The 19,695-nt window shown below is 39.2% G+C and overlaps 1 protein-coding gene across 1 annotated transcript; it reads right to left on the bottom strand.

Moving 5' to 3' along the window:
* Window positions 1-15,436, bottom strand: LOC113015558 (NLR family CARD domain-containing protein 3-like). The gene is made up of 12 exons (XM_026157567.2): window positions 15,254-15,436; window positions 14,039-14,176; window positions 13,856-13,954; window positions 13,048-13,149; window positions 7,247-7,325; window positions 6,890-7,103; window positions 4,947-6,756; window positions 4,691-4,864; window positions 4,167-4,340; window positions 3,494-3,649; window positions 1,054-1,103; window positions 1-878 (listed from the first exon to the last, which is right to left on the bottom strand). The coding sequence occupies exons 2-12, from the start codon at window positions 14,125-14,127 to the stop codon at window positions 349-351; spliced, it is 3,477 nt and encodes a 1,158-aa protein (XP_026013352.2). The 5' UTR covers window positions 14,128-14,176; window positions 15,254-15,436; the 3' UTR covers window positions 1-348.
* Between the last annotated feature and the right edge of the window lie 4,259 nt (window positions 15,437-19,695).

The raw sequence follows: 19,695 nt of genomic DNA, 5'->3' as shown, positions 1-19,695 counted from the left end.
TCTTTTTGTCACTGTTTTATTTGAGTCTATACCACAACAGAGTAAAACAATGTTCAGTATTGGTAACTGACTATCTGTATATCTAGGTTCTAAAGGACCATTTAATTCTCCAAATTTGACCACAGACACGTTAAAATCTAGTTATGATTTCATCACACTAACAAAAGTAAAAATAAATATCAAGATGAACCCTGACTGCTCAGCAAACTTACAAAGCCAGGAAAGAAGTTTACAAAAATCATTTAGAACAGTTTAAAACATCAGCTGAATCCATAAATCTGAAAACATGTTTCAAAATGAAAGAGACCGACATGTACGGACTAAACTATCTGTTAGGACACTATTATGCTAAACTACACATAGAGTCACTGAGGAACCAGAGGACCAGATTCCAAACCCAGGATAAAGAGGTTCAGTGAATGTGGTGTTGAAGGTGTGGAGGTGGATCAAAGTGTCAGAGGAGACTCTGTAGAAGGACAGAGTGCCAGCAGGACAGTCCACATACACTGCTACTCTGTTAGAGACAGAGGAGGAGGAGGAGGAGATGGATGTTGATTTCTTATTGTGCCAGGCAGAGTAGCGGCCATCATCACAGCAGCTCAGACTCCAGGACTGATCACTCCATCCAAACAAACAGTCATTGTCTCGTCTCCTTGTGATTCCTCTGTAACTCACTGATATCTCAACTTTTCCATTCCACTCGACCTCCCAATAACAACAGCCAGTCAGACCATCTTTACACAGCAGCTGAGGCCGTTCAAATCTGTCTGGATGATCAGGATATGATTGAACTTCCTTTGCTTTTCTCACCTTCATGTTGTCAGAAAGTTTGAGTTTTCTGTGTACTGTGTTTGTGTCGATTGTGAGTTGACAGGAATCTGATGGAGAGAACAAACACAATACAGCTGCAATTATTGATCCATCATCTGTTCATTGATTGACACTTTGATGATGACTCCTGACATCAGAGATGTGAATGAGTGATGTGACAGTTTGAAGATGGTTGAATGTGTGCTGCTTTGTTTTCATGAATCACATTAAAAACACACTTACACTTCCTCAGACTTCCTAGTTTCAGCCATCGGACTCCAGCAGGCTCCACTCTGAAAGGAGGAGGGGGGTCAGACCACCACAGTCTCTTTCAGCATGCACACATGGACATTACATCGCTCTCACACACATGCTGTTAGACACTGATAAAGGAACAGTCAAACATTTTCACAAATACACTTGAAGAAAATGCTTCTGAAGTCTTGTCCAGTGGTTGTCATGATCTAGTTAGTCTGTTTTATTATAGCAGAATTCATAATTTAAATTATGTGGATCACCATTGTAATCTCTATTTGTCAAAATGATCATTCATTAACTTAAACATCACTCAGTTATGTAGTTTAAAAAAAATTCTTTTCACAGGAGACTTCCTAATTAAAAAGACAATGAAGCTAAGGTTAAAAGGGGTTCACCGGTGCACTTGTATGCCTCCACAGGTGCGCAGAGAACCAAACCTTACAGCTACATATAAAAAAACCCCCCAAAAAAACAGTGTAGTCCAACAAAAAGATTGAAAGCATGCAGACAGGAGCAGCCGGGGATCAAATCACCTACTCTTCTTATCAGTAGTTGGCCTGTGCTACCTCTTGAGCTACAGTCACTTTAAGTCACAGCATACTAAAAGCTATTTCATCAATACTCCCAAATGAGTGCGAATGAAGCATGCATGTTTTTACACAATTTCAATGGAGTTTAATTTTACTAATTACTAAGCAATTAAACTAATTACTTTAGTTATTTTGTTCAGTTTTTTGGTTCTTTTTTCTTTTTCAGTGAGAGAAGTCTAGTTTGTTTGTCCATTAAAGTCAGGTCCAATATCTGAGGTGGAAATGTGAAGGACAGCAGACAGGTGATCATCACTGACAGAGAATCTGTACTTGGATTTGTTAAATATCATTCCTGTGTTTGTTTGTTGACATATAAATGTAGATCCATAGAGAACCAACATCTTCTGAGCAGGTCTACCCAGCAGTGATACTAGTTGAATCAGACTGACAGTATTGAATCAGACTGCATATCAATTAGTTCAATCTGAACATCATTGGAGCCTTTCCCTATAATGCAAGTTAAGGGAAATGAAATCATGTGCATTTCATTCTAAACTGTTTTGGAATTGCTCTCATCATCTCTCTCTGAATGTGGAGAAGACGAAGGAGATTGTTGTGGACTTCAGGAGAATGCACACCCAACATGCTCCTCTGACCATTGACGGAGCGTCTGTGGAGAGAGTGAGCAGCACCAAGTTCTTGGGTGTGCACATCACAGAGGATCTCTCCTGGACGTACAACACCACAGCACTGGCCAAGAAATCACAGCAGCGTCTCTTCTTTCTCCGCAAACTAAGAAGAGCAGGAGCACCAGCCCCCATCATGTACACTTTCTACAGAGGCACCATCGAGAGCATCCTGTCGAGCTGCATCACTGTGTGGTTTGGAGCCTGCAATGCGTCCTGTCATAGAACCCTCCAACGCATAGTGAGAGCTGCAGAGAGGATCATTGGTGTCTCTCTCCCCTCCCTCCAGGACATTTACAGCACCCGTCTCACTAAAAAAGCCCTTTGCATAGCGGCTGATCTTCAAGCTGCTGCCGTCAGGGAGGAGACTGCGGAGTCTCCAGGCCAGGACCAGCAGACTGAAGGACAGCTTCATCCATCAGGCTGTCAGAAAGCTTAACTCCCTCCCGATTCTGCCCCCTCTCCCCTCTTCTCCTCCATGGTCTCACTGAACTCTGTCACATACACACACACACACACACACTCTCTGACTCACTCACTGGCCTGCACCAGTTACCAGTCACTTTGTGGAGCATTGGACTGCCATTACCTCATAAGACTTTGTTGTTATACTATCTCTTACCGTACATTACTAAATCTCCATTTGCACTATTTGCCTATTTGCACTACTCTGCCTGGTTTACACTCAATGTCATTTACCCTTACCTGAATATTGTATATTGTATATTGCATAGCTTTCTTGTTAATTTGTATTGTATTTATTTAAATTTTTACTTTTTAATTATTTTATTTGCATTTTTTAATCACTCTCTTATATTTAAATGTTCATTTGCTATTTCATCTAGGGTTTGAGAGTAACGAAATTTCTATTCTCTGTATGTCCTGTACATGTGGCAGAATTGACAAATAAAGTTGACTTTGACTTTGATCATGCGGGGCTCAGAACACATACCAGCTCAGGGCATATTATCATGGCAGAACCTACTGAACACTGTGTTAAATTCCCCATCAGAGAATGGCTTACTGTGTTTTTGTGATTATGTTGAAAATCAAAAATCTTGTCTTAACACAGCAATCTGCTCTCCACAAACTAAACACATAACTTTACTTTTTGATTACAATACATAAAAGCTCCTGCATCACATACTCTTTCTTCTGATAAGTCGTCTGTGTTCAAATGTGTGTGATGCTATGAGACGTTCTCTGTACCTGAGATTGTCAAGTCTCAGCTGCTTCAACAGATTCATGCCTGTCTCTCCTGGATGATTGTAGCTCAGGTCCAGCTCTCTGAGACAGGAGGGATTAGACCTCAGATCTGAGGCCAGAAGAGTACAACCTTCTTCTGTTATCAGACAGCCCGACAGCCTGCACATAATAATCATTACAGATACTATTAGAGAACAGCAGATAATTAGCACAAAAAAGTACAGGACAAACTACAATAATAATTCATTCTGGTTATAATACGAACCAATTTAATTTCTAGTCTGTGTTGAAATCCAAGGTTGATTCTGTTCATCGTTACATCCAGATCAACAGAATCAACCTTTTGGGATTTAGTTAGCTTGGTGACTGAGCCTGAATCACGATATCTGTGTTGAAATATTTCAGTGGAAAGTGACCATTACATTCCATAAACTGTACGTTTGTATGTTATTCACTTTTTGATCATAAACATTTAGTCCAGATTTAAAACTCAAAGTTCAAAAATCAAACGAAGGAGAAATCTTAATTTTATCAGTGGGCAAGAATTAAAGAAGAAAAAAATGGAAATGTTAAAGAAAACCCCTCAAACTTGCATAAGTAACTAACCCCGGCTTGGGTTACTTATGCAATCCAGATTTCAAAATGTTCATCAACTAAACAATTGATTATTTCTGACCTGAGTGTTTCCAATTTACAGTGTGGACTTCTTAGTCCATCCGACAAAGCTTTTACTCCAGTATCCCTCAGGTTGTTGTTGCTCAGGTCCATCTCTCTCAGACTAGAGAACTGGAGACTGAGAACTGACGACATAGTTCCACAGCTTTTCTCTGAAAGGTTACAAGTGCTCAGTCTGAAGAGACAGTAATTTAGAAGAAAAAAAACATTTTTAAAATGTCTAATTTAAACTTTTAATCACACGTGATATATATAACATATAATCCCTACACCTGCTAAAGCCTAAAAAAGATTCTTGATACTTATTGAAGATAAACAAATTGTTAAATAAAAACAAAAAAAATTGCTAATTTAGACAATTCCAAAGTTTTCCCCAAAGTACTAAATAAATGTGTAAATCTCAATATGAAACTGGAAAACTTTAAATGCTTAAAGAAATTCAGGAGTGCATGTTATTGTTTACATTCAATGAAGGTTCGAATTAGCAAACAGCTCTCACATTAAACCACAAACAATGTATCTGACCTGAGTTTCTCTAATTTACAGTGCATACTCTCCATTCCAGCTATCAAGAGATTTACGCCTGAATCCTGCAGATTGTTATTGCTCAGGTCCAGCGTTCTCAGCTCACAGCCTTCTACTTTGAGAGACAGAGAAAGAGCTTCACAGCTTCTCTCTGTCAAGTTACAGTTATTCAGCCTAAGAGAAAATACACAGAAAGCAGCAAATTCAGTCTTTATTTTCCTTGTGAATAGATCTTAAAAACTTTATGGTAACATACAGAGCTTTCTTAGATGCTTTGAGCACAGGCAGCAGCCTCAGAAGAGCATCCTCTGAAGCAGAATATTTCTTCAGATCAAGAACATCCAAATCTTTTTCTGATGTCAATAAGATGAAGACCAGAGCTGACCACTGAGCAGGAGACAGTTTCTCTGTGGAAAGACTTCCCATACTCAGGGACTGTTGGAGCTCCCCAACTAGAGCACGATCATGTAGTTCATTCAGACAGTGGAACAGGTTGATGCTTTGCTCTACAGACAGATTCTCACTGATCTTTTTCTTGATGTACTGGACTGTCTGTTGATTGGTCTCTGAGCTCATTCCTGTCTGTGTCAGTAGACCTCGTAGAAGGGCTTGATTGGACTGCAGTGAAAGACCCAGGAGGAAACGAAGGAACAAATCCAGGTGTCCATTTGGACTCTCTAAGGCCTTGTCCACAGCACTCTTGTGAAGAAATTGTCCACCACAGTTTTGGAGTTTGAGTTTATTAAATGCTTTAGACCATGCAGAGGTTTCTCCTTCTAGCAGATTGACACAGAAGTTGAAGAACGTCAGATGGACATGAAGAGCAGCCAGAAACTCCTGAATGCTCAGATGGACAAAGCAGAACACCTTGTCCTGGTACAGTCCTCTCTCCTCTTTAAAGATCTGTGTGAACACTCCTGAGTACACTGATGCTGCTCTGACATCGATGCCACACTCTGTCAGGTCTGTTTCATAGAAGATCAGGTTTCCTTTCTGCAGCTGTTCAAAAGCTAGTTTTCCTAGACACTCAACCATCTTCCTGCTCTCTGGACTCCAGTGTGGATCTGTCTCAGATCCTCCATCATACTTGACCTTCTTCACTTTGGCCTGAACCACCAGGAAGTGGATGTACAACTCAGTCAAGGTTTTGGGCATGTCTCTCTGTTCTTTTGTTTTCAGCACATCCTCCAGAACCGTAGCATTGATCCAGCAGAAGACTGGGATGTGGCACATGATGTGGAGGCTTTGTGATGTTTTGATGTGAGAGATGATCCTAGAAGCCTGCTTCTTGTCTCTGAATCTCTTCCTGAAGTACTCCTCCTTCTGTGGGTCAGTGAACCCTCTGACCTCTGTCACCATGTCAACACACTCAGGAGGGATCTGATTGGCAGCTGCAGGTCGCGTGGTTATCCAGATGTGAGCAGAGGAAAGCAGATTCCCCCTGATGAGGTTTGTCAGCAGCACATCCACTGAGGTGGATTTTCTGGAGTCAGTTAGTATTTTAGTTTTGTGGAAGTCCAGAGGAAGTCGACATTCATCCAGACCATCAAAGATGAACAAAACCTGGAAGTCTTCAAAGCTGCAGATTCCTGCTTCTTTGGTTTCAGTAAAGAAGTGATGAACAAGTTCCACCAAGCTGAACTTTTCCTCTTTAAGCACATTCAACTCCTTGAAAGTAAATGGAAATATGAACTGGATGTCCTGGTTGGATTTTTCTTCAGCCCAGTCAAGAGTGAACTTCTGTGTTAAGACTGTTTTCCCAATGCCAGCCACTCCCTTTGTCAGCACTGTTCTGATTGGTTCATCTATTCCAGGTAAAGTTTTAAAGATGTCTTCTAGTCTGATTGTTGTGTTTGGTTTGTCTGCTTTCCTGGATGTTGTTTCAATCTGTCTGACTTCATGTTCATCATTGACCTCTGCAGTCCCTCCCTCTGTGATGTAGAGCTCTGTGTAGATCTGATTCAGAAGTGTTGAGTTTCCTGCTTTAGTGATCCCCTCAAACACACACTGGAACTTTTTGTTCAAAGTAGATTTAAGTTTACATTGACAAAGTGGAGCAAACATTTCTGAAAACACAAAAATACATTACATTAATTTGGTTTTCAGAAAATATCCCAAAATTTCAATTCAGTAAGTATTGAGACATTTTTCAATTTTAAATTCATGCTGCAGCTTAAATGTTTTGAGAAATCCCCTTACTGCTCTGCAGACGGTCAGCCAGCTCTTCCTGCTTTATTCTCTTCAAAAAGTGTAACACAATTGTCACAAATGCCTCTCTGCTTTTACTCCTCTGCTTTTTATTGTCATCCTTCGACATATTATCTTCTTCCATCTCTAAATAATCTGGACTCAAAATCTCGTGCATCTTCTTCAGTTCATTCTTTACAAACGTGATGATGTTGTCCTCTAACAGCTGGAACAAAATATTATAAGAACATTATGTCAATGACAAAATAGTGCTGACATCATGTCCTTTCACTGGTCTACAAAGAGCAACATGAAGATGAATGAACATAATAGATGTAAGAGTGGTTGTTATATACTGTATGTACGCACCATGAATATGGAGTCCAGCTGTTTTTGATCCTGCTGGACAAAATGACCACTAGAAACCTCTGAATTTTCCTGGTCCAGCCTGTGGAGGACTCATGAATATTAGTTCATGCACAGGGGAAAGACAATGTAAGTGACATCTGAAGAAAAAAAAACTAAGGTGTTTAGATTATATATGACTCCATGTAGTTATAAAAGTTTGCCACTCTTGACGATCTCATTGATACTCAGCTACTCAGCTTAGCATTTTTTCAACATTGTACATCTGGTAAACAGTTATGTGTTAATTCCATGAAAGATCATTGTGTAAATTCAACCTGACACCTTCTATTATGTTTGTCAAATAACTTTAGCATATGTGTGCAAATTTAATGCAGGCACTTTTTTGTTGTGAGGTTTTTTTTTTTTATTCAGAATGTTTTCTTTCTAAACCCAACCAGCATCTGTATCAATGGATTTTCCATACACTTAATAGACTGCATCGATTTATTGTCTATCAGGGACAATAAGTAAAGTAAAGTAAAAGTAAAGTGTGCGAGTTAGTCCCCATAGGGAAATAGTTCCTCTGCATTTAACCCATTCACCCAGTGAAGCAGTGGGCAGCCACCAATGCAGCGCCCGGGGAGCAGTGTGTAGGGACGGTACCTTGCTCAGGGGTACCTCAGGGTAGCTGTTCAGTGGAGTCGAACCCCCGACCTTCCGATCATGGGGCCACCACTCTACCTGCTGAGCTATCCCTGCTATCCATGCCAACAATATTATATTTTCACAGCAGATCCTCCTTTCATTTGATATTTCTTATTTCTTATATTCTAATAATTTCAAAAAAATTCACACATTCAGAGGATTCAGTAACTGTTTGAGATTCTTTCAAAATCTCCTTTGATAGTGTTAAGATCCTTCTCTTCTACTATTGTCCTGTTTTCACTGTCAGATTGTGAACACTGGTGATGATGTACTCTTGGTATTTCCAGGTAAAATGAGTGCTTGAGTTCATTGTGTCTGAATGGATACGTACATTCTTCAACATAAAGAGCTGTTGCACAATTATCTGCCGTTGTTTTCTGTAAATCTAGATTTCAAAGAATGTGAATCAACTTTAGTTTAAGGTGCAATCAGTGAGGTAAATATGATTTGGATTTAAATGGTAATTAGGTATTTCGTGGTCCTCATGATGTGACCCTCAGCCATTTACACTATGCAGGACTATGGATGGTCCTACAATAAGCTGCAGACGTTTAAATATACATCTGTGTATATATTATATAATAAAGGAATTCCTTAATACCTTAGTATTCCAGTTAATTTAAGTCAAACACCAAACTGATGGCTAAAATAGCGTCAGTGTTAGTAACAGCTCACCTTTCTGTAGGAGATGATTTTTGTCCTTTAAAATACAGGGAGTGCAGAATTATTAGGCAAGTTGTATTTTTGAGGAATAATTTTATTATTGAACAACAACCATGTTCTCAATGAACCCAAAAAACTCATTAATATCAAAGCTGAATGTTTTTGGAAGTAGTTTTTCGTTTTAGCTATTTTAGGGGGATATCTGTGTGTGCAGGTCACTATTACTGTGCATAATTATTAGGCAACTTAACAAAAAACAAATATATACCCATTTCAATTATTTATTTTTACCAGTGAAACCAATATAACATCTCCACATTCACAAATATACATTTCTGACATTCAAAAACAAAACAAAAACAAATCAGCGACCAATATAGCCACCTTTCTTTGCAAGGACACTCAAAAGCCTGCCATCCATGGATTCTGTCAGTGTTTTGATCTGTTCACCATCAACATTGCGTGCAGCAGCAACCACAGCCTCCCAGACACTGTTCAGAGAGGTGTACTGTTTTCCCTCCTTGTAAATCTCACATTTGATGATGGACCACAGGTTCTCAATGGGGTTCAGATCAGGTGAACAAGGTGGCCATGTCATTAGTTTTTCTTCTTTTATACCCTTTCTTGCCAGCCACGCTGTGGAGTAATTGGACGCGTGTGATGGAGCATCGTCCTGCATGAAAATCATGTTTTTCTTGAAGGATGCAGACTTCTTCCTGTACCACTGCTTGAAGAAGGTGTCTTCCAGAAACTGGCAGTAGGACTGGGAGTTGAGCTTGACTCCATCCTCAACCCGAAAAGGCCCCACAAGCTCATCTTTGATGATACCAGCCCAAACCAGTACTCCACCTCCACCTTGCTGGCATCTGAGTCGGACTGGAGCTCTCTGCCCTTTACCAATCCAGCCACGGGCCCATCCATCTGGCCCATCAAGACTCACTCTCATTTCATCAGTCCATAAAACCTTAGAAAAACCAGTCTTGAGATATTTCTTGGCCCAGTCTTGACGTTTCATCTTGTGTGTCTTGTTCAGTTGTGGTCGTCTTTCAGCCTTTCTTACCTTGGCCATGTCTCTGAGTATTGCACACCTTGTGCTTTTGGGCACTCCAGTGATGTTGCAGCTCTGAAATATGGCCAAACTGGTGGCAAGTGGAATCTTGGCAGCTGCACGCTTCTAGATTTTCACATATAACACCGTTGCTTATGCAGTTACATTGGCTTCCTGTCGAATTTAGAGTCCATTTTAAGATTTTGGTTTTAACCGTACATTACCAAATCTCCATTTGCACTATTTGCCTATTTGCACTACTCTGCCTGGTTTACACTCAATGTCACTTACCCATTATATTGTATATTATATAGCTTTCTTGTTATATGTAAAATTGTATTTATTTAAATTTTTACTTTTTAATTATTTTACTTGCATTTTTTAATCACTTTTATATTTAAATATATTTAAATGTTCATTTGCTATTTATCTAGGGAGTGAAGAGTAACGCAATTTCTATTCTCCGTATGTCCTGTACATGTGGCAGAATCGACAAATAAAGTTGACTTTGACTTTGACTTTTGACTAACTTTTAAGGCTCTTCAACAACAAGCACCACCATATATTATTGAACTTTTACAGCCCTATGCCCCTAGTAGGTCTCTGAGGTTGAGTAGTCAGGGCCTACTTGTCACTCAGTATACGAGACTGAAAACTAGGGGTGATAGAGCTTTTGCTATTGTGGCCGCCAGACTGTGGAGTTCCCTTCCTCAGGACTTACGATCCGCTGTTTCATTGATTACTTTTAAAAAACAGCTAAAAACACATCTTTTTAAAATTGCTTTTTGCTAACTTTGTTTGTATCTTGTTTGTTTTTTTTATAATCTGTTATATCTTGTAAAGCACTTTGTGATTTCTATCTAGAAATGTGCTATATAAATAAAATTTTACTTACTTACTTACTTACTTACACGCTTGACTTTTCTCAGTTCATGGGCAGTTATTTTGCGCCTTGGTTTTTCCACACGCTTCTTGCGACCCTGTTGACTATTTTGAATGAAACGCTTGATTGTTCGATGATCACGCTTCAGAAGCTTTGCAATTTTGAGACTGCTGCATCCCTCTGCAAGATATCTCACTATTTTTGACTTTTCTGAGCCTGTCAAGTCCTTCTTTTGACCCATTTTGACAAAGGAAAGGACGTTGCCTAATAATTATGCACACCTGATATAGGGTGTTGATGTCATTAGACCACACCCCTTCTCATTACAGAGATGCACATCACCTAATATGCTTAATTGGTAGTAGGCTTTCGAGTCTATACAGCTTGGAGTAAGACAACATGCATGAAGAGGATGATGTGGACAAAATACTCATTTGCCTAATAATTCTGCACTCCCTGTAAATAAAGCAATCTTTAGACTCATCACTTTTTAAAGATACCCTGCTTGTGTCAGATCTAAGTTCTCCAGGTTTCCCATAGATCCTGTTAGACAGAAGAAAATTGTTTTTTCATTTCCAGCAAAAGAATTTGATGAAGACTTAGAATACTTTTGTCATCCATAAGAGAACCTGGTTTGCAGGCCATGCCTGAGCAGAAGGAAACTAGTGTTTGTGATTTACCACCCAAAGTAAAACAGTCATTTACACTATGCAGGACTATTGATGGTCCCACAATAAGCTGCAGAAGGTTAAATGTACAGGGTGGGCCATTTATATGGATACACCGTAATAAAATGGGAATGGTTGGTGATATTAAAGTCCGGTTTGTGACACATTAGTATATGTGATGGAGCAAACTCCTCAAGATGGTGGGTGACGATGGTGGCCATTTAGAAGTCGGTCATCTTGGATACAACTTTTGTTTTCTCAATAGGAAGAGGGCCATGTGACACATCAAACTTATTGGTAATGTCACAAGGAAAACAATGGTGTGCTTGGTTTCAACGTAACTTTATTCTTTCATGAGTTATTTACAAGTTTCTCTTCGTTCACAGCCATTGACATGTCGAAGAGGTTAACACGTGAGGAGCGGATCGAAATTGTGTTGATAACTGGTGAACGCAGTAACCGGGTCATTGCAGCAGATTTCAATGCAAGACACCCTACGAGACCACCCATCTCCCATGCTACAGTTAGCAAACTGCTTGCTAAGTTTCGTGAAACTGGTTCAGTGTTGGATTTGCCAAAATGTGGACGTAACAAAACTGTCACTAATGAAGAAACATCAGTGGCTGTCCTAGCTTCATTCAGCAAGAGCCCACAGCGTAGCACTCGCCGCATGTCACTGGAGAGTGGCATTAGTCGAACATGCCTTCGGCGGATATTAGCTACTCACAAATGGCACCCTTACAAACTCCAGCTACTGCAGCATCTCAACGAGGATGACCCAGATCAGCGCACAAAATTTGCAGAATGGGCAAAACAAAAATTGGAACAGGACCCTCAGTTCACACAGAAGATTTTGTTCAGTGATGAGGCAAACTTTTATGTGAATGGTGAAGTTAACAAACAAAACCACCGCTATTGGTCTGACACTAACCCACATTGGATGGATCCCTCCAAGACTGTTGGAACAACAAAAGTGATGGTTTGGTGTGGTATATGAGGTACAACGGTAGTGGGTCCATTCTTCATCAATGGAAACCTCGAGGCCACTGGATATTTGAAATTGCTACATAATGATGTGTTTCCCTCTTTATGCACTGAAGCTGGCACGTTCCCTGAGTTTTTCCAGCAAGATGGTCACCACCACATTATGGGTGCCAGATCCGAGCATTCCTAGATGAACAGTTTCCTGGAAAATGGATTCGTCGTCGTGGGCCACTTGAATGGCCCCCAAGGTCTCCCGATCTCACCCCCTTAGACTTTTATCTTTGGGGTCATCTGAAGGCAATTGTCTATGGTGTGAAGATACGAGATGTGCAGCACCTGAAACTATGGATACTGGATGCCTGTGCTGGCATTTCTCCTGCGGTGTTGCTATCAGTGTGTGAAGAGTGGGAGAAGAGGGTTGCATTGACAATCCAACACAATGGACAGCACATTGAACATATTTTATAAGTGGTCAGAAACTTGTAAATAACTCATGAAAGAATACATTTACGTTGAAACCAAGCACACCATTGTTTTTCTTGTGACATTACCAATAAGTTTGATGTGTCACATGGCCCTCTTCCTATTGAAAAAACAAAAGTTGTATCCAAAATGGCCGACTTCTAAATGGCCACCATGGTCACCACCCATCTTGAGGAGTTTGCCCCCTCACATATACTAATGTGCCACAAACAGGACTTTAATATCACCAACCATTCCCATGTTATTACGGTGTATCCATATAAATGGCCCACCCTGTGGAATAAAGGTATTCCTTGCTCAGTTCCTTATTTTTTTTTAATGCTGTTTAGGGCCATGAAACAACAAAAAGCAGTTCATTTAAAACACATCATTGTTACTAACAGCTCACCTCTCTGCAGGAGATGATTTTTGTCCTTTGAAATAAATGAGGCGATTTTTTGACCCGTCACTCTTTAAAGATACACTGCTTGGTTCAGGTCTCCCATAGGTCCTGTTAGACAGAGAAGAATTTTTTTTCATTTCCAGCAACAAAAACAGATGAAGACCTCACCATCATCCCAAATACAACCTTGTTTTTCCAGACTGTAAATCAGCATAAAGAAACTCCAAACAGTCACTGTAAGAACAGAGCACCACTCAGACAAACGTTCTCATCCCAAAGCATAATATGTTTAATGTGACAAATCATCGGTATGTTATGCTTTTGGCCACCCAACACATCTCTATGTTACCTGTTCAGAAAGGGATGAAGCACGAGAACTGTTTGGACTGAATCTACACATGTACATTTATTTTACTTTCTCATTATGAATCGCTTTGGAAAACACTATCTAATATGATTAAGGTTGTGGTTAAGAGTAGGGATAAGGTTATGGTTAGGATTAGGATTAGGATTAAGTTTAGGGTTAGGGCTGGAATACACGTCTGGAACGTGTGTTACCACCGGGAGAGTCATTCTATTGGATCCTATCCACAACCCGGCACGCATCATAGGGGCGCGGAAGGTTACATTTCTGGTTCCTATGTGACACCTCAGAACATGACAAATCATCGGTATGTTACGTATCGGGAAGGGGAACGGTCTCACCCAGACGTAAACACTTTACTTTGGCCTTTACAGGACTACCCATGTTCCTACTTTCAACAGGCACCAAAATGATAACTATCAAAAAGTTCATATTACTAACACAGCTCACCTCTCTGCAGATGATTTTTGTCCTTTAAAATAAATGAGGCGATTTTTTGACCAGTCACTCTTTAAGGACACACAGCTGGGTTCAGCTCCAGGTTGGTTCCTGTGAATAATGATGGAGCAGTGATGTGAGAGCTGAGCTGTGACATGGAGAAGAGTCATGGACAGTTAGAGATGGTCATCTCACCTCTGAGCTTTGGTCTGGCTCTCATGTTCCCCACACAGAGTGGTTTTAGAGGGAGGGACTCCCTCCTGTCTGTTCTCACACTGATCCATGCTGCTGAATTCACATCCACATCACCTCACACACACTTTCTACCTTCACCTGCAGAGGAAACACAAAACATTCATGTGGCAGTCAGACGGCAGTGTGACGCAGAAGAAGCTTCCATCAGCTGATGTATTTCAGGATGGCTGCCAAACTGCTAGACTTACTTTTAGAAGAACTAATAAGCTTACACCTGCCACTGGCTTATTGCTGAACAGAACACATCAGTGACAAGTTTGTGTTGGCATCCTTACTACTATTAAAACACACTGATGGTGGTTAGTTAGAGGATAAGTGCTTAACTCTATTTTAGGTTATTTTGGTACTCACAATCTCTCTGTGCTTCTCCACTTGTCACACATGACATTTGAAATATTATTAGCATTAACTGAAAAAATCTATTGTGTCGACTCTGTCTTGGTGCAGATTTAGATACAAATATTGAACTTAAGCAGTGTGACTCTGTGTTTTGAAGGAAAAGTCATGCTGCGATTTCAGTGTTTACTGCTTCTATTTTATTACATCTGGAAATAGAAGGTTAAATATAATTGATAAAGGAAGAAATGTATTTGAATTTCTGAAGTGATAACACTGAACTCAAAATTTAAACATTAACTGTGGTTACACAGGTGTGAGGGATTAGCTACAATTGAATTGCTGTGAATTCCACAGATCCTCCATAAATCCATCCCAACAATGGCACTTACAGGAACCCAGCAGGAAGAACTCACCCATTCCAGTAATGCACTTTGTTCCTTCATAAAACAACAATAAAACAGCCTCAGAGTCAAACTAGAGCTTAGCAACAGCACTTCAGTTTTATAGTTTGATTATGAAACCATTCAGGGTGCACTTCAAGAACACCTGAGTCTTAGTAAATATAACACAGTCAGGCTTTCTGTGTTTAAAATGATCTGATGAACAAATCTCTACCTGCTCATTCTGTTTGAAAGGCTCTGAGCCGAATGTTGGAGACTTCGTTGTTGGGGGTTTGGAGTCTTTAGCCAATTCAAGACCTCAGAGATTAGAGTCTTCAAATGTTCACCACATAAGCTAACAAACAAAGATAAAAGCAGCTGCTTTGTGATGGAGAGAAAAACCTGGGAGGCTCAAATAAATCAAAGTTCTACTCACTCTGCGTTTCTCCCACTAGCTTCTTCGCTATTCAGCTCTCTGGTGTCTTCACGACGTCTGTGTCAAGAAAAAAAGAAAATCCCCCAAATCATCTCTGTTATCACTCAGGCTCATTAAACTCTTCAAACAAGTCTTAAGCTGTAGCTCATAGGTTGAAAATCAGCTGATACGTTGTAATATGGCTTCAATAATTAACTTGCAACAACGCTCTGACTGGAACACCCTAAACAAAGCTGAGAACAAATAAACCTCCGCTTTCCTGACAACTATTAACATTTACACATCAAATGTTGAGCAATCTGTACCTCAGTCTACTGCAAACAAAGAACGGTACAGCAGCTGGAAACGTTCCTCCTTCACCTCTACAGGAAACATTGAGGGCAAAGTTGAAACCCTCAGGCCAATCACTGATCTCGATATTGTTGTTTCTAGTATTTTGAATTCAACGTTAAATGAAAGTTTGTTTATATCTACAATTTACAAAGCATCACAGGAAGTTACGAAAGTTCAGGGAAATGTTGCTCCGGCGGACGAGGAAATGAGCTGACTGGGAGTAATGGGAAAAAAACTGAACAAACTGGATTTTAGTGACCGAGGAGTTTTTGAAAAGATGGCTTCAAATGATAAACAGATGAAAGGCACTTATGTGTTCGTGTTCACTCTCATGATTTTTCACAGTATTTTATTCTTAAGTTTCCGTCCACGTTATTTCAGGTCACTTTGGGCTTTTTAGGTTTAATGTATTTTCAGATTTCTATTTTCTTCTCCTGTTTCCAATTCCCAGTCAGCCCTCAGTCTGTGCATATACTGCTCCTTCTTTGTCTTAGCATTTGCTTTGCTGACATAGTGTCCTCTGGGTTTTCTAAATTACCTCTAAGATGTAGTTTTCACCCACTGACTTGGATTTGGCCTTTTACCACTTGACCTGAATAAAGATTTTATTTTTTGCTTTGAGTCCTGACCTGATATGATGAGTGCTTTGTTAATATATATATTTTCTGTATTATTACTGGATGTTTAATCAAACAATAGTTTAACATTTAAAATTACAAATTAGTTCGAAGAATGAGAGTTTGTTTCAAACACAATTTAATACAGTAGATAGTGAAAAAACAGGAAATGTCTGTCATTTAAACTTTTTATCTGTTACTTAATTTTTACTTAATTTCTGTTGTAAAATGAATAATGGGGGTTCTTTATTAATAGGAAAGGCTTAAAATATGTGAAAATACAGTGAAAAATTCAAAATCTATGCATTTTCAGGGCGTTCTAGTGGGCCTGACTGGAGTCTTTGTCGCGGGGACGCGGGGTACTCCTTGGACAGGTCTCCAGTCTGTTGCATGGCTAACACAGGGAGATAGACAACCATTCACATTTACATTCACACCCATAGGCAATTTAGAATCCCCAATTAACCTACACCCACTAACTGCGAGTCTTTGGGCTGTGGGAAGATAAAATACAAATTAAGTATTAAAATAAAAGCCTCTAGACTGGCAACAGCAAAATGTGCTGTAAAAACTAAAAGAAAAACTGTGAAGTTGTGATAGTCATGAATGCATTTCTTTTTAAAGTAACTGAATACCAAGGGGCATAGATTTAAAAAAATGAAGACTGAAAGACACTATATAAAAAAATAAAACAAAGTAATATCAAAATCTTACCTTCCAAATATAACTCTGTATTTGCACGTGGGGATGAAAGGGAATCATAATTTAATTTCAGGAACTGTTTTTGAATTCCATGTGCTGACTTTGAAACTGTCCCATTAATATGATTTAATTAATATTTCTTTTTTTCCTGCCGTGCAGTTTGACAGTTTTTGTCAAAGATCACTGAGCTACATTCTCACATCTACCTGCTGAACAGGAGAATGGCTGCAATTTGTGTCTCGATGCCTGAGATTGTCCAGTTGGCAATGTGCATCTACCAGTTTTGCAGACAGGTGCTTCACTTGTGCCTCTCCAAAATGATTGTAGGTTAAGTGTAGCTTTCTCAGATGGTAGGAGTTGGAGCTTAGAGCTGAGAACAAACAGCTATTAGAGAACAGTGCTACTATAGTAAGTTTAAGTGTTAAATTCAAACCTTTATTCATTATTGTCTTTATATTTCATATTGAAATAAAATATAGTCATTTGACTGTAAGGTTGACTCTGGGGAATTGTCTCCCCCTGGTGGCCAAAAGAAGAAGCGTTTGGCATCAGTTTGCTGACCACAGTGTTTGTTTTAATTCTCTTAGTCCCAAAAATATGATGCTTGGGTTCAACGTGCAGGTTATATTAAAAGGGAAATTGCACAGATTTTATTCAGTAAAGGTCAGTTTATTATTAGTGGTAGTATAAGTAGTGTAATGTTGTGTAATGTTTGGGTACAACCACAGAGTCTAAATAGTCTTCAGATGTACACTCAGTTGTATCACTGTAGCTTTTCTACCTGCCGCTGACATTATTTTCCTTTACTCTCCCAAAGGTTTTATTTTGAAATGATTTCCATACTTATTAATATAATTCATTGGACTGTGGCTAATTCACATGCCAATCCTCACTGGGGTACTATAAACATTTGCTCTTTTTGTGAACTCTGCTTCCAATTTTCTTAATTTCTTTTTATTTATAGCTCTTTACCTTTCACATTTTAAATAAAGGCTTTGATATTATTATTATTATATTAATGAAAAGTCAGGACATAGAAAATGATAAATGCTTTGAGAAAATATTTATTAGACGCATGGACAGAAATGTCATGACTGTAGCAGGTGAGCAGAGAGCTTCCTCTTCCAATGATGTGTCATTAAAAGGGTATTTTCTTTCAGTTCAGCTCATCTGACTTTTGCCATTACCTCTTTCTTCCTGAATATACCTGTGTGTTTGTGTTTGTGTGTAATGGCTTGAATGGATGTTCAAGGCTGTGGCAGCCGTCTAATGGGTTTATATTTACCTGCCTGCCTCCAAACGTAGCTCAATCAGTCCATTAGAAAAACAAAATGAATAGCTCCTTGCACAAGTGACCATCTGAATCACCTGAAGTAGAATTCCCTATAGCTCCGGAAGAAGTTCTAACAAAAAATAGGATAAAATAAAATATATGAGCTACAAATGTAAAGTCCTCATTTTCACATGTGAAATTTACAAAAAAATATCAGAAATACAAAATTATCACCAGCAGAATTTGGCCTATTTTCTATTTTCTATGCTTTATAAATGTGAAAGAAGTAAAAAGTAAAAATTGTACCAAAACTATTTTAATAATAAATATAAGCATTGCAATGATGTGTGAGTTTCCAAATGACTGACAAAATATGACTATGTAGCTCTAAAGTGAGGCTCACTTAATTAGGTGTATCTGTTCAACTTCTCATTAATGCAAATATCTAATCAGCCAATCACATTTCAGCAACTGAATTTGTTTAGGCACGTAGACATGGTCAAGAAAACGTGCTGAAGCTCAAATCAGAATGTAGAATAAAGGTGATTTAAGCGATTTTGAATGTGGCATGGTTGTTGATCTGAATATTTTAGAAACTTGGATTTTCCCACACAACCATCTCTCAGGTTTACAGAGAACAATAAAGAGAAAATATCCAGTTCTGTGGGTGAAAATGGCTTGTTGATGTCAGAGGTCAGAGGAGAATGGCCAGACTGCTCCCAATTTATAGCAAGACAACAGTAACTCAAATAACCACTCGTTACTTGTAATTGTGCAGAAGAGCATCTCTGAATGCATGTCAAACTTTGAAGCAGGTAGACTACACCAGGTGTCAGCTGAGGTCCCAGTAGGCACAAGATCATAACAGCTGGACAACAAAAAATTGGAAAAATGTTGTCTGGTCTGATGAGTGTCGAGTTGTGCTGTGACATTCAGATGGTAGAGTCAGAATTTGGTGTGAACATGAAAGCATAGATCAATCCCGCCATCTATCAACAGTTCAGGCTGCTGGTGGTGTGATGCATGGGGGTATTTTCTTCCTTCGAATTATTTTGTTTTTATTTTCTTTAGTACCAACTGAGCATTGGTTATAAACCAAGTTTCAAAATTCAAAGCTTAGGTTTGTTTAGAAGATGCTTCCTTTGAAGTTACAGCTTTGTAGAAAAGTATTAAGTGGATATATATAACTTTACATCAGGGCTTTTATCTAACAGAAACCTCTTATAGAGGCTCCAAAAGGCCTCCAAAAAGTAAAACATCCCCAGTCTACACATAACCCTAAAAGGCCTTGAATAAAACTGTTCAGGGGAAAGATAGCATCAAAGAGCAGGTGCAAGTAGAAGAACAGCCCTTATAAGACATTGGATGAAGTTAAAATTAGCCTTTAGATGGGCAGAGCCTTAACCCCAAAAAGAGGCTTTTGCTGGTTCTTGAGGAAAACTAGACCATCAGTGCAGATCTCTTAATGACACGAAGAAAGGCGACTTCTACATGACATTTCTACTTTCTTCAAGGCT

The sequence above is a fragment of the Astatotilapia calliptera genome, chromosome 23 (assembly GCF_964374335.1).
Source record: "Astatotilapia calliptera chromosome 23, fAstCal68.1, whole genome shotgun sequence".
Classification (NCBI taxonomy): Eukaryota; Metazoa; Chordata; class Actinopteri; order Cichliformes; family Cichlidae; genus Astatotilapia; species Astatotilapia calliptera.
Note: the sequence above shows the minus strand (reverse complement) of the source record. Positions and strands in the feature narration are given on the sequence as shown.